Source organism: Varroa jacobsoni, unplaced genomic scaffold, assembly GCF_002532875.2.
Source record: "Varroa jacobsoni isolate VJ856 unplaced genomic scaffold, vjacob_1.0 scaffold_319, whole genome shotgun sequence".
Classification (NCBI taxonomy): domain Eukaryota; kingdom Metazoa; phylum Arthropoda; class Arachnida; order Mesostigmata; family Varroidae; genus Varroa; species Varroa jacobsoni.
Genome location: NW_019213221.1, coordinates 15,608 through 28,698, shown reverse-complemented (window position 1 = coordinate 28,698; position 13,091 = coordinate 15,608). Strand labels below are relative to the sequence as shown.

The following is a 13,091-nucleotide window of genomic DNA, read 5'->3' as shown; positions in this document are numbered from 1 at the left end:
TCGAAAAAATGGCGCTGGAGCGGTGTACAAGCTCTGCGAACAAGGCTTCAAGTTTCGAGATTATGCCATTATGAAGAGACAAACAAAACTTCGAAAATGCAAATTGAATTTTATTTAATTTAACGGAAAATTTTATTTATTTGTTAATACCACTTATCAGATTTAGCAGCAGGAACAAGGCTGTCCTCATCCAGAGTTTATTTACAAATAAAAGAAAGAAGTTCATCTGTGAAATTTCTTTGAAATTAGTGTGAACCGAAATATACTTTGATGTGGGGCTCCATCTTAGCAACACAGAAAGTTGCGAATGCACAGAAGCTCTTCAATATAAAACCAGTTGTAACCTACGAAGACTGCTTACAAAAACTGAGGTGACTTTTCACTACATTAAAATGTATATCATGGCTACCGTATGGTAGGACAGAGATAATACAGAGATAGGACAGAGGTATGTTTCAGAACAGAGATAATAATTACAAGCGAAACCAAGAGTTTTCTGAATATGTAAGTGGTGGCATTACATATAAAATACGACTGATATTCGCGTATGCAACTTTTAACAAAGTTAACATAAACTTAACAGTTTATGTTCCTGAATGATGAAACAAGGCTGTCATCGCTTAGTACACATGTGTTTAACCAGATGTTTACGCACAATGGTTAAGGCTCGGATAAAACTAACTAGTTAACTTTTGCACAATTGCTTATATAAACCGAATTGGCCCTGTTAAAGTAGCTAGCCGCAGTAAGCTGTGACTATCATAACTGTATAGGTTTTATTTATAAACAGCTGCGAAGTCTACCCTGGCGTTTTAGTTGGCTCTGAAAAAAGTATAAAGAAGAAAAGTATAATGGATGCGTGATGTTACTACCTAAGCAGGATACGAATGGTTTCACTTATTGTTGCTAACATCTATCACGTTGCCGTGCTGAGGAAACGCGACGGATTTTAGCAATTATTCCATTATTTGTACATTATTTCTAACGCGTATATACGTCGAACGATACATATATACAGTCGTACACAGTGATATCTTGCTAGGACTGTCTGCAATCTTCGTCTCAATATGTATACAGTGTAATTTACAAACTAATGAAAGGACAGGTTAATAATAAAATCAACCCCAAGACATTCGAGGTTACACGGAAAAACAAATGTAATGTACAACATAACTCATTCGAGTAGTTTTTAGTTAGAGGCAGTTGTACTGCATTCATCAGTTAGCAGTAAGTTGAGAAAAGCACGTATATTTTGTTTAGAGACAATTTTGACAGAAGTAAAGTATGTAGCTCATGGGGATTTATAGGACGTCACAACCAGACCTCAGTGTCGGACGCTAATAGGTATTTATAACTTACATCTAATCTGAGAACAAATTATACCGACCTAGGTTGTTAGTGTTTCGTGCATATGTAGCTTTAAGTTATTCGTGTTTCACGTACTTAAGCCGCTAGGCAATACTTCAAACAGCTAGCTCCCAGCACGGAACGAAGTGTGCCCAGTCCGAATTCAAGTCTGGACCACTATGTTTCTAAATTTAGTAAGCAAACTCGTTACCAATTGCGCTATCACGGGATGTATGCAGTGCTGGCTGCATGTCACTCCTAGTGAAGATGACAGGCAAACTCAGTCGGATCGACGCGTTTTTCTTTGTAAATTCGTACAGGCTATTACAGGTAGGCATCATATTCCCATACCATTAAATTACATTTATGCTCCACGTTGCACCCCCATTCGATCACCATCTTAGTACACAGTCATTAAAATATGGAAAAATTATGGTGCATCGCATCACGAGCGATACTTTTTTCTCTGCTATAACCTTTAAGAGATTGATAATTAGTAAATTATTATTATTATTAAATAATTGTGAATTAAAGACGGCATTTGTCTCATTTAATTTATATTGAGTGCATGTATTAATTGTTGTTTATATTTATTTTATATGCAGCTATTTATGCATTAAACCATTGCGAAGTCTAATCGAACATGGGCGCATTTTGTAATCACTCCCGTTACCATCGAAAAAAAAACACTGTTCAATAAATTTCTCAATAGACTCTTGATAACGTCGTCTTTGATGGTTCAAATGTACCCTGATCTCAAGGGCCACGATCCGTTGGTAAACTCAAAATCTTAAGGTGTGGTTCCTCTTATCTTTTCCAAAATAAGTTCAGTCTTAATTCATTAAGTTTTTAGCAACTGGCAAAGCCATAACCTTATTCATTGTAGGTGAAGGTAATCTTTTTGTGTATTATGACGGCAGGACGGCAGTTAGTATTTATAACCATATAAAAATTCAGTCCAATAGGGTTCTTGAATTTCGTTGAGGTCTGTTATTAATTGTTTGATGCTCATCATAGCTCTTATGTCTTTACTACTCTGAACTGCACGCGGCGGTCTTTGTTCAAGATGAGCTCTCTCTTATCCGAACTTATTACATCTATACTCTTCAAAAGAATATTTCATTAACTACTTCGAATTTCCCGCGGAAATCCCGAGCTTGTGCAGTATTTAGTAGCTTTTTGGGTAGAATCCTAATGTTTTCGATGCTGGAAGGAGAGCGAGAGCTTGCTGATTCATTGAGGGTTATGCAATACCCGGTTTACCGGCAACCATACTATGTGGCCACGCTGTTCCAACACAACATTCAGCATTAGAGACACCATCGTTCTATTTGGCTGCAAAACTCCTTTTACCGCGACGGCTTATGCACCAAATCGCTTGGCCGATATCGAAGTTTGTTGACCAGAAAACGGTTATAGTAACTAAAAGTTTCCTGTTATTTTGAACCAAGGAGCCAAGAACTCTCCAAAGAATCCGCAAGCTCCGTGACAAAATGCAAAAGACCATAGGCCATACCGGCAATTATTTCGTGGATAAGGTGTCGACGCCGTTCTTGGAAAATAAGGATGAACATGGATCAAAAATGCTTTGGATTACCTAAGCAACTGTATTTAAAGATGCGTGTCTACCTAATACAATAATGAGTTCCTGCGGACTTTTCGTTTATACATGATGAAACAGTTCGTCTTATCTAGAGTTCTCATATATCAGAGAATGATAAGTTTTGAGCGCTTTACAAGATGCTTGTGCATATTTTAAAACGATGCTAAATAAGCGTCGATGAAATCTACTCAGTATTTTAAATTCTGACAAGATTTGTCTCTTAAAGGAATTAAATTGAATGAAAAATTATTTGATAAGAACGTAATTTTTCTACGGATGTCATTGATCGAAGTCCTACAACGCTGTTTGTTACGTCAATATCCTTTTGTGAGTTCGCAGAAGACGCCACAGAGCTGCATTAACGTATTGTCATTTGAAACCTCCGTGTTAAAGGAATATTCTTGACATTAAAAAGCAAGCACAAAATTATCTTTATTGTCACGCCATATACAAAAGCTCTCTTTCAGCTCATTTTAATACTCAAAACATGATAATATTTTGGCAGCATTTGTAAATGTTCCACCCATCCGTCTAGGACTGGCCGCATTTCACCTAGTCTTTATTACTTCTGGTTTTTAAAACTTGTGCTTCTTGCAGGAATATCTCATTCATGAAAAGCTTCCTGGAGCTTGCCATTCGACTTGCGTGGTTTCAGAGGGGTTTACACCCATTGTGTTTAGACTGCTAGCCGTACACCAAACATTCTCTGTAGCACTCAAGACACTAGTTGCAGCTGTTTGAGCTAGCGTCGTATCGTCGAGTCCGCCTCCAAATGGCGATTCGTCAACGAACTCAATTATTCCAGGAGAGATCTGTGGCGGTATGGGATGGTAACACGGGCTTGGAGCCGCACCTCGAAGCATGCATGCCTTCGCTGCCAGCACTCCCTGTTGGCAAAGGATCAAAACCAAGAGAACATAAGCTACATTTTTTTTATATTTCGGGAAAGAAAACAACAGTCATAAGTTAGGTATATTTGGTCGAACTAATAAAAAGCTTGGCTAAATAAGGCCAGAAGGTTTCAGTGCGATTTTTAAAAGGATATATTTTTTCTTAAATTGCACCATCCTTGTACTTTTTAGAAGAAAATACTTCTTATAAATCTAAACATATTGCAAACTCAACTTCTTGTTAGCTTTGGCAAATAATTCTTTATCATTTGTGACATTTTGCAGTACAAGATTGCAATATTTTATGGACAACGAAAACTTCTTTATAAGAAAATTCTTTATAAGAATTAAAAAAAAACTTTAACGTTGAGAAAGAAGCTTAAAAACACGCAGTTTATAGTATCTCATTGGGTCCTAACGTCGAACATCGAAAATATTCATATTCATATGTAAAAAATGCTCATAGTTACTTTCTACAGAAATTTATTTGTGAGAGTTTGGTGAAACAGTTAAGAAAAATACATCGAATATGTTGGCATTAATTGACGCCCAAAATTCCTCTCATTTATTTTTATTATAGTTACTCTTACATATTCTATCTAACTATCAAAAAATAAGTTACCTTTATCCACAAAGTATTAGCTCATACAAATGATAGTCGAAAAGTGTTAAATACACCAAAATATAGAAGATGAAACCTCTCGAGCAATATTTGTACCTTGCTGCTTGACTTTTTGAAATTGATATGACAACGGTCAGTACTTTTTTTGGCACTTAGAACCAACGAAGACTTAGAACGCAAGGATGAATAGTAAAATTAAACGACGTCGATCGACATCCGACAGGCTTGAAAGGCATATATAACCTACAAAATTGTTATGCAGAACAATCGTAAACAAAATATGTCAACTTCATAAGAGAACTTGCTATCACACAGGCACTTCGTTTCAGTGTAAAATGCGAAATAGAATACAAAGCGAACATGGTTTCCTACAGATTCAATTGCAAAAAAAAAATACTAATAATGTATAACCTGGAGTCTTATTTCTACATTTTTCCACAACCAACTCATCCATGTATTGTCGCAGATACATGTACTACTCCAAAAGGGTGATAAATTAATAAGTGATAAATATACACCTATAATAAGATAATTATGATATTCTTGAAAGATTTTAAATAAGGCGTAACTGGTAACCAAAAAGTTTTTTCATAATGATGATAATTGTCTTTTGATTCCTTTGTTATCCTTTGATATCCAAGGTTTTTACCTTGCTCGTCCAACAGCATCTAAAAACTTATTTTCTAGCCTTCTGGTGTAGTTATAAGATAGCATTATTTTTTATGTTATTCGATCCTCATTGTTCATAGAATCTGAATAAAAGTAACCGATATTCATGCTTATCCATCAAAACTTACCATTAGGTTACTTATCCCTTTCATAGTTACTCCAACACATTTGGACCTTCAACTCTCGCCATATTCCATTACGCTTATCGATTTAAGATTTCTTGTAACACAATTTTATATAATTTACTGTTATTGTTCTATTCATTATTAGCATATTCTAATCTTGTATCCATCCAGTCTAGGCTTTGCGCATGCTCTGAAATTAAATATAGTTCATCATAGTGTAGCTATTGCCGTATCACCTGGCACGCCGTTATATGCTGTGAAATCGTCTATTAATTTGGCCCGATGGAACTTTGCAGTGGTGCAGAATGCCAACTAACACTGTCAGCGAAAAATCGTTACTTTGAAACCGAAGGAGGCATTTTATGGGCACAAATTAAAAAGCTTAAAGGCTTTGAGCGATTAGCATCAAAGCATAGAGTGATGGAGCTTTTGCTATTAAGCATGTAAGCATGTAAGGATGTAGAACGATACTCGTGCGACTTTTTTGGTAACTGACATTGTTGGAAACTAAGCATTGATTGTAGATGCAAAACTTCCGTGCCATATCGTTTGTGCCTACGAAGGCCTTATTAGCAGAATAACCTAATCTGCATATGGCCGATTTTGCTCACTAGCTTCAACTTATTTGTCCAATCACTTAACAATGCATGGCCCCGCGGAAGGCTGTAGCTCAGAAGCTGGGTTTTAAAAACTTTTCAACAAAAAAAGACAATTTCATAAGCCAAATCACAAGTATTAATGGGTTTGGTGTTTATGGGCGCACGGCTGTCAATCGCGTGCTCTTTTGACAGTGAAGATACAGTGGAGGGAGCTTCCACAACAACGTAGAAGGCTCCGCCTTTTTCAGTGAATCAAATAGCCACAGCAAGAAGCGGGTTCTGGGTCTGCCATTGTTCTCGCTTCAGGCAGCTAGGATACCACGAAATATATCACAGACACATGCAAGTGCGTAGGACTAACATTTAACCCTTGTACAATGTAAGTCTTCAGGTAGAGACTGAGTTGTCTCAATGAAATGCTCAGAAATCTCGAAAATGCATGTGAACCGAGTTTATCGATCCAATAATAACTTTCTTGATTGCCTGTTTTTTTTTCAAGTTAATTGCAAAATTAAATTAAAGGCATATGTTAACCATGGCGAATTTTTCAATCATTGATAATAATTTCGTAGAAAGGGACAAACAATAAATCTCGGCTAGTTAAATGGGATGGAGAAAATTATATAATGCTTTACGTATTTAACGAAAAGTTTTTAATTAAAAACATGTGAGACTATGAAAGAAATCTTTTTCGAGATACAACTCATGATAGAGCATTGGGATACTAGATGGAACCTTGAAATATAGGATCTACGATTTCTTTTAAAAGCTTTAAGGGAAAAGATCAAAGGCTAATCTATCCATCAAGATCTGTCAAAAATTAAGCTTAGCGGTGTCATTAAATATGGTTAATTTGGATAACTCCATATATGCTTTAAGCACTCAACAGCCAGTTCCATTATGGCTGTAAATGCTCGGCTTCATCAGGCTGACGGAACAGTAGTCGACGGAGAGATACGTAAGGTTAGGTTTCAAGAGCCACGTATCATGATGAGGGAAAATAAGTTTACAAGACGTTAACCAGATTCCTAAATTGGAGAAAAGTATCTAACTTGTTTGGAGCGTCATCAAAAAAGGATAAAACCATTTCGGCCACTTACATTGACGTTGCGCTGAGAAAGCTAATCACTGGACCCCTTATAAAATCATTATTTTTCAAATTACTTGTTTGCCTTAAGAAGCACTCTTCTCAGAGTCTGACAAAGAAGTTAGTTCATTAGTGCTGAAATATAGGATACCGCGCCACTTCTTAAATAAACATTTACCTTTTATTATATCTTTGTTGGAAAGTTTTCGCAGCAATTTATTCACAATGAAAATTAATAAAAAAGAATATACAATTGAGAGGAGAAAAGTGTTTACAATGAAAAATTTTATAATTTAAACTATAAACTATGTTAGCAAGTACATGGGAATAGAGATCGATACGAACAGCCCTGGCTTTAAGCTCACAGACCTCCTTTGCGAAATCTTGCACAACCACCCTACTACTTACGCAAATTAATTGAAAGGAGCTAAAGAGCAAGAACGAAAAGTCAAACCATGCCCACATAGGAAGGACATGTGATTAATAACACTGACAACGCCAATATGCCGTTTTATACAAAATTATTATAAAGATACTGCGTATTGGTATATAAAAAAATATGATCGATGAGACAATATAAAAAAACACCTAAAATGACAAACTTGCAGATATATCGCCTTAGTCGTCTAGTGAGTGGTTCTTACGAGCCTAGGTGCAGCTAAACATAAAACATTAAAAATTAAACATGTCAAAGCAAATTCAGATTTGGATAAGCACAGATAATATTTAGTGTATCATTTCATAATATGAAACATCATTCAAAATTATTCCAACGAGCTCTGAGTAATTTATCAATTCGCAAACAGGCACAATTAAAAATTCTTTAAACCTTACGAAGTTTCTGGTAGATTTTATAGATATTATTAGAGAAAACACTAACAAGAGCATTGACTAGGCCAGAACACCAAAATGCCAAAGAAACAAAGTCAGCAAAAATTAGCTTTTTAAACAGCAATTCAAAAGGAAAAGAAAACATGCGTTATACGAAAGAATATTGTCGTAACTTAATTTTAGTTAAAGTTATACATAAACAAACAAAAAAATACCTATACTGTCGCTAGTTCGCTGTATTTTCCATTGATCAACCTAATGTCGGATAACTCAGAAGTACATAGTTTATGCCTTTGGTGGAGCAGTAGTGGAACGTCTGTTCCGGTACTGCCTAAAAAGTAGTGTAAATCACTTGAGATGTTTGTTCGTGGAAGTTTGCAGACAAACCAACGAGTGTCCGAGGACCTGTTGTTGTATGCCCAACAAACAAATGATGTAGGAATGGATTTCCAATAGACCACAACAGATAACTGCCTGCAGCATTGTGTCACCTTTTCCGGTAGCTAATTCAACATACATAATCGGGACAGTGATTGAGTTTTGGTAAGCATCGCTTTTCGAAGCAAAAGGACCATACAATCTTACACGTCCCGATTATTCTAATATCCGTTAGTGACCTCCAAGAAGCTACTGTTGGCCCTAGCTAACTGAAGCACTCGAAAACGTGGCAATTACTGTAGTGGCTAGGCCAACAACGGAGCCCGACCTGTAGCCGAGACCATCTGTGAGCTTAGAAAGTTTGCCGATAAATCCGTTTGCCTACGAATGAATGGCTCAAGCGATCTGAGCCTAGATTGAAGGTCAGGTAAAAACTGTTTTGCTGCCGAATGTGATCGAAGCATCTTAGTAGAACAGCTGGCCACAATACTCATTCGTCTTTTGTGCTTTGTTTTCATTTCAACGAGAAATTGAAATTATTTATCGCACCCGATGGTCGGTAGCCAGAAAGGTATAGCCTGATCTAAGATATAACTTAATGGAAGAATTAATTTAATGCAAACAAGGATAGCGAAACATCCGTGGAGGAATACGCATTCACGATAAAAAAACGTCATGCTGCTATTCAATACGGATTTCACGATTATGATAGGCTAAATTTTTAGCAAACTACGCCTAGAATTCAATTTCATGCTTTCAGTTTAGTCAGTCGACAACACGAGGATGCGACTGTGTACAAGACATTTGAATAATTCGGTTATTTCTTTCAAAAAACAATTTCTTGATTGCACATTACCTAAGTGCCATCGATATGGGGGTGCACAACATATGATTCTAGCATAAAAGCGGGCTTCTTCAGCGACGAGATTCTCGTCGAAAGGATCTGTTCAGCCAAATGCTGGTCACAGAGCCATCGGTAGAGGATCATAACGACGCAGTGCGCAGAAGACTAGCCTATATTCACGAAGTGTACAATTGGTAACTTTGAGGCAAGTAGATATATAAACAGAGTAATTCTGTGCGGTGCGGGACGTGTTGAGTGCTATCTGAACTATAGAGCTGTCGTAAACTACAACGAGACTGCGGTAAAAATAGATAAAAACGCTGCCGCCAAACGCGGCCGAATCGGAAATAAGCCGAGAAGGAGACGTCACCGGTAATCCAGATATACCAGGAACAGCGAAAACTCGTCGATTTCGTCGATTGTAACTAAATCAGACATCGAAATTATTGCAAGCAGACCCATAATAACCTAACCGTACCATCTTTGTTCATGAAACAGGACGCTCTACTCAAACGTGAGGTGTACAAGCACGGCATCCATGGAATGCACGCTAAATCATGCATAAGTAAATAAGCACCAAACTCTTCAAATCAGGGAGTTGTATTTTTTCACAGATAAAGACCTATTATTTCGCTTTTCTAGAAGTGGAATTCAACCGCATAGCAACCGACTACCTAATGAAGTTAAAGCGCGCCTTAAACCTACAAAGTAAGTGGAAATTAAAGGCTGTTGGGGTCAGATACATTTTTTCAACGTTTCATGGCAGGATTCGTGACACCAACAGGTCAAGTTTCCTCCGGCACACCAGAGGGTATCTGCATACCTATGCTAGCACCAAAAGGTCTCAATGCTAGTACAGAAATATTGCTACAACCATAAGCCAGGAGTTTACTATCGAAGCTGTGTTTAGAGTTTCTTTCTAAACTCTAAACATAAGGCGGACGATAAGAGGTGAAACGGTAGAGACCGTAGGGGTTGATAAGAGGTAGAAGGGTAAAGACCGCAGAGGTTTTGCTAACTTATCGAGCCTGCATGACGACTGTTCCGAAAATTGTTAATTGATACCAAGAGACCTAACAGAAAGAGGCATCCGCACCGTGTTCATTTTGAGATTAGATGTGACCAGGGACCCAACAAAGTTATAGTTAATGTTGTGAGCGCCAATGGTCACAATAGAAATATGGCTGAACTTCACGTATCGTCCTGAGCAGCTCTTCAACAATCCTGGGTACATAAATACGGAACGTTTATTGTGGTTAAAGCTTTCCCACACCGTAAAGTCAAATACAGACGATGAAGAGAATTACATTTGAGACCGTTGAGGCACGCGATGACGATGACAATACTTGACGCAATGGAGGAAAACGCTAACAGCGAATGAATGAACGAGCAAGAATCTGACGTTGACAATAGCAATTAGACCCATTATTCGCGGATAATGCGAGTTGGACGCCAAATGAAGGCTGCGCGGTGCCGGTGACGACGGGTACGGAAATTGGGCATTTCGTGAACACAGGCAACAATCATACTGTACTTTGCAGATTTAATATATTATAAAGATGAACTTATCGTTTTGAACTTACCATTTGTTATCTTGAGATCGATTCGTATTCGTCTCATAATATTTGGATTGTACATTATTTACTTACATGTGATTCATGGACAAAATTTGGCGAGCTCTTCTTCAAAATAATGATGTTCCGGCATTCTAAAATAAAAATGTATGGATCAAAAGGTAGCAATTACCATATTAGTCGAAACAATTTCTGTGCAGGTTAAACAGTAGTTACAGACAGATTTGCTTTTCGTTAATGCACCGCAATAACATAACCCCAAATCTTTTTTTCTTGACAACGCGGCAGCCTTCTTTGCGATCAAATATGAATGAATATATATAGCTTAAAATTTTGTCTCCTTACATTTCACAGGTTAGACAATTGAAACGTTTGGGTTAGCAAAATATTTAGACGATTACCCAATCCGTCGATCGTTTGTTTGTTCAACTTTTATAAAGCTGAAACCGTTTGGCTCTTTAGTATAGCCGAGAGGTTTGCTCAGACTGTGAAGAAAAAACACCAAAATCATTGATCATATTGCATCCTACCTCAGAAAACCTTGGTGGAGGGGGTACGTTAATCATTATATGAGCTTTGCCGTCATCGACTGAATCCGGGAGTGAAGAGTTGGTGCCAGAACATTCATCCTGTGCCTTTTTAACCTGTCCAGCCGCTTTTTTCTTTCCCTTTTTCGCTTTACTCTTTTGGTCTTCTTTCTTTTTTGGCCAACGACTTTTCTTCATGGTGTACAACCAAGCCAGTTTTCCAGATGCTGTTTAGGTCAATATATATCACATATACCACTTTACTTCTTATATTCATACAGCACAATAAACAGCGATACAGGTATCCAAGATCAACAACACAACAGATCAAATTGATGATTACATCGTTATTATGGTACAATAGAACGGTCGTATCGAATTTGAAGTGCTTATACTATTGCACAATACATAGACTCGCTTAAATGGTACCCATCAATTGACTTGGGGGATGTATGAACGATTTTTAGATTTATTCTTGAAAATAGCTCTGAAAGTTGTTATAGCCACTTATTGAACCATTTAACTAAAAAACAACCTACAGTACTTAGTATTTACAATACAGCATTTAAAGTGCTATTTCTATCATTCAGCTGCTTCGTGGCCAAACGAAGGAAAAGTTTCCGAAGAGGTTCGCCAATTCCGATATTGGAATGCATATAGGTACTAGAAGATGTACAGCATTCAACATTTTTTTAACATAAATAGCTCTTCATCAATTTCAAATAAAGTGGCTATTTGGCCAAACAACATTCAAATACATTTTCTGCATATTTTTCTTCATAAGTTTACATCTTTCAGATTATATGACACATTCTGTCAGTTAGTTGGGTCCAGGCTCATTCCATACTTTCAATGCACAGTATGAAATTATTTTGTTTATATAGAAAAAAAAATAGAGGAAATCAACATTATATATCATGCGCATTGTGCTTTGTGCACGTCGCAGTTTTCTGTCTTTTCAATAGGAAGTTCCTTTCCAAAAAAATTTCAACAAAAATATTGCATGATTACAATCCCCGATGAAATGGCGCTGTGATTTCTTCCTTTTGCTTCAGATTGAATCAAATAAAAGTGAGAAGCAAACCGAAGTAATTAATATTTTCACATAAAATTCCGATATTGGCAGCGACAATGCACCTAATATCGGAAATTCTGTTAAGGCTTGGTTATAATCATGTCTATACGCTTATGAACTTTGACAAGATATAAAAGGCAGCAACATAAAACGTCACAACAATGCCTCACATTTCTAAATAAAGGAAATTAACAGATTTGAATTTTTTGATGCAATAAAAATGAGCAAAAAACATGTAAAAGCAGGCTTAAAATGGCAAACCAGCAAACAATTGACACTAGGACAGTGAAAATTGTCAAGATAAAACGAGAACAACGAATTAAAAATGAATAGGATTCCTGAATTTTAGTAGCCTTAGTAGACGTAAATATCGCTTAAAGTTTGAAGCAGAAAGTCAAGAAGCAACGCCTGCGCTAGATATCGGATCAACTTACTAATTGCAGTACGTTGAATTGATACGCAAAAGATACATCAAAAAGCCATGCCAATAGGAGCGAATGCAAATAAATGCAACTGTTATTAAACTGTTGTAAAACAAAGAATCACGACTGAACCCAATTGGCAAAAATCGAAAACGTTATTAAAGGTCGTCTGTTAGGCAGTGATGGATCAACGAAATTTGCTAAAAAAAAGGAATAGCACTCGCAAATATAAACTTGGCAAAAAAACTACTTGAAAGTGCAGCGACGGAAGGGAAAACCCATATAAGTGATAGCGGCATGCCCCGCACATCAGGTCATTTTGCTGATACTTTAATTCAGTATATTGTATCAACTGCCAGAAGGAAACAAAGACAATAAAGCAGGAACTAATAGGATGCAGCGTTAGACACATGGACAATCAAACAGTCAGGTAGATTGTGCTATCGAAATACTTGTACACAACTTGCTTTTCGTTACGTAAGAACACTTGTTATATGC

The 13,091-nt window shown here is 37.0% G+C and overlaps 1 protein-coding gene and 1 long non-coding RNA gene across 2 annotated transcripts; one reads left to right on the top strand and one right to left on the bottom strand.

Moving 5' to 3' along the window:
* The first annotated feature begins 25 nt into the window (after positions 1 to 25).
* On the top strand, positions 26 to 3,989 carry LOC111259311 (uncharacterized). The gene is made up of 2 exons (XR_002679569.2): positions 26 to 371; positions 3,548 to 3,989. It is a non-coding gene; the product is annotated as an uncharacterized LOC111259311 (long non-coding RNA).
* On the bottom strand, positions 3,559 to 11,457 carry LOC147753658 (uncharacterized). Its single transcript, XM_086967848.1, has 2 exons — positions 11,100 to 11,457; positions 3,559 to 3,837 (listed from the first exon to the last, which is right to left on the bottom strand). The coding sequence occupies exons 1-2, from the start codon at positions 11,292 to 11,294 to the stop codon at positions 3,559 to 3,561; spliced, it is 474 nt and encodes a 157-aa protein (XP_086823974.1). The 5' UTR covers positions 11,295 to 11,457.
* Between the last annotated feature and the right edge of the window lie 1,634 nt (positions 11,458 to 13,091).

Excerpts from the sequence above, each read along its gene's own strand:
- LOC147753658 (XM_086967848.1), bottom strand. The coding sequence starts at position 11,294 with ATGAAGAAAAGTCGTTGGCCAAAAAAGAAAGAAGACCAAAAGAGTAAA. Across the intron at positions 3,838-11,099 it reads CTCCACCAAGGTTTTCTGAG|GGAGTGCTGGCAGCGAAGGC; the intron begins GTAGGATGCAAT and ends CTTTGCCAACAG.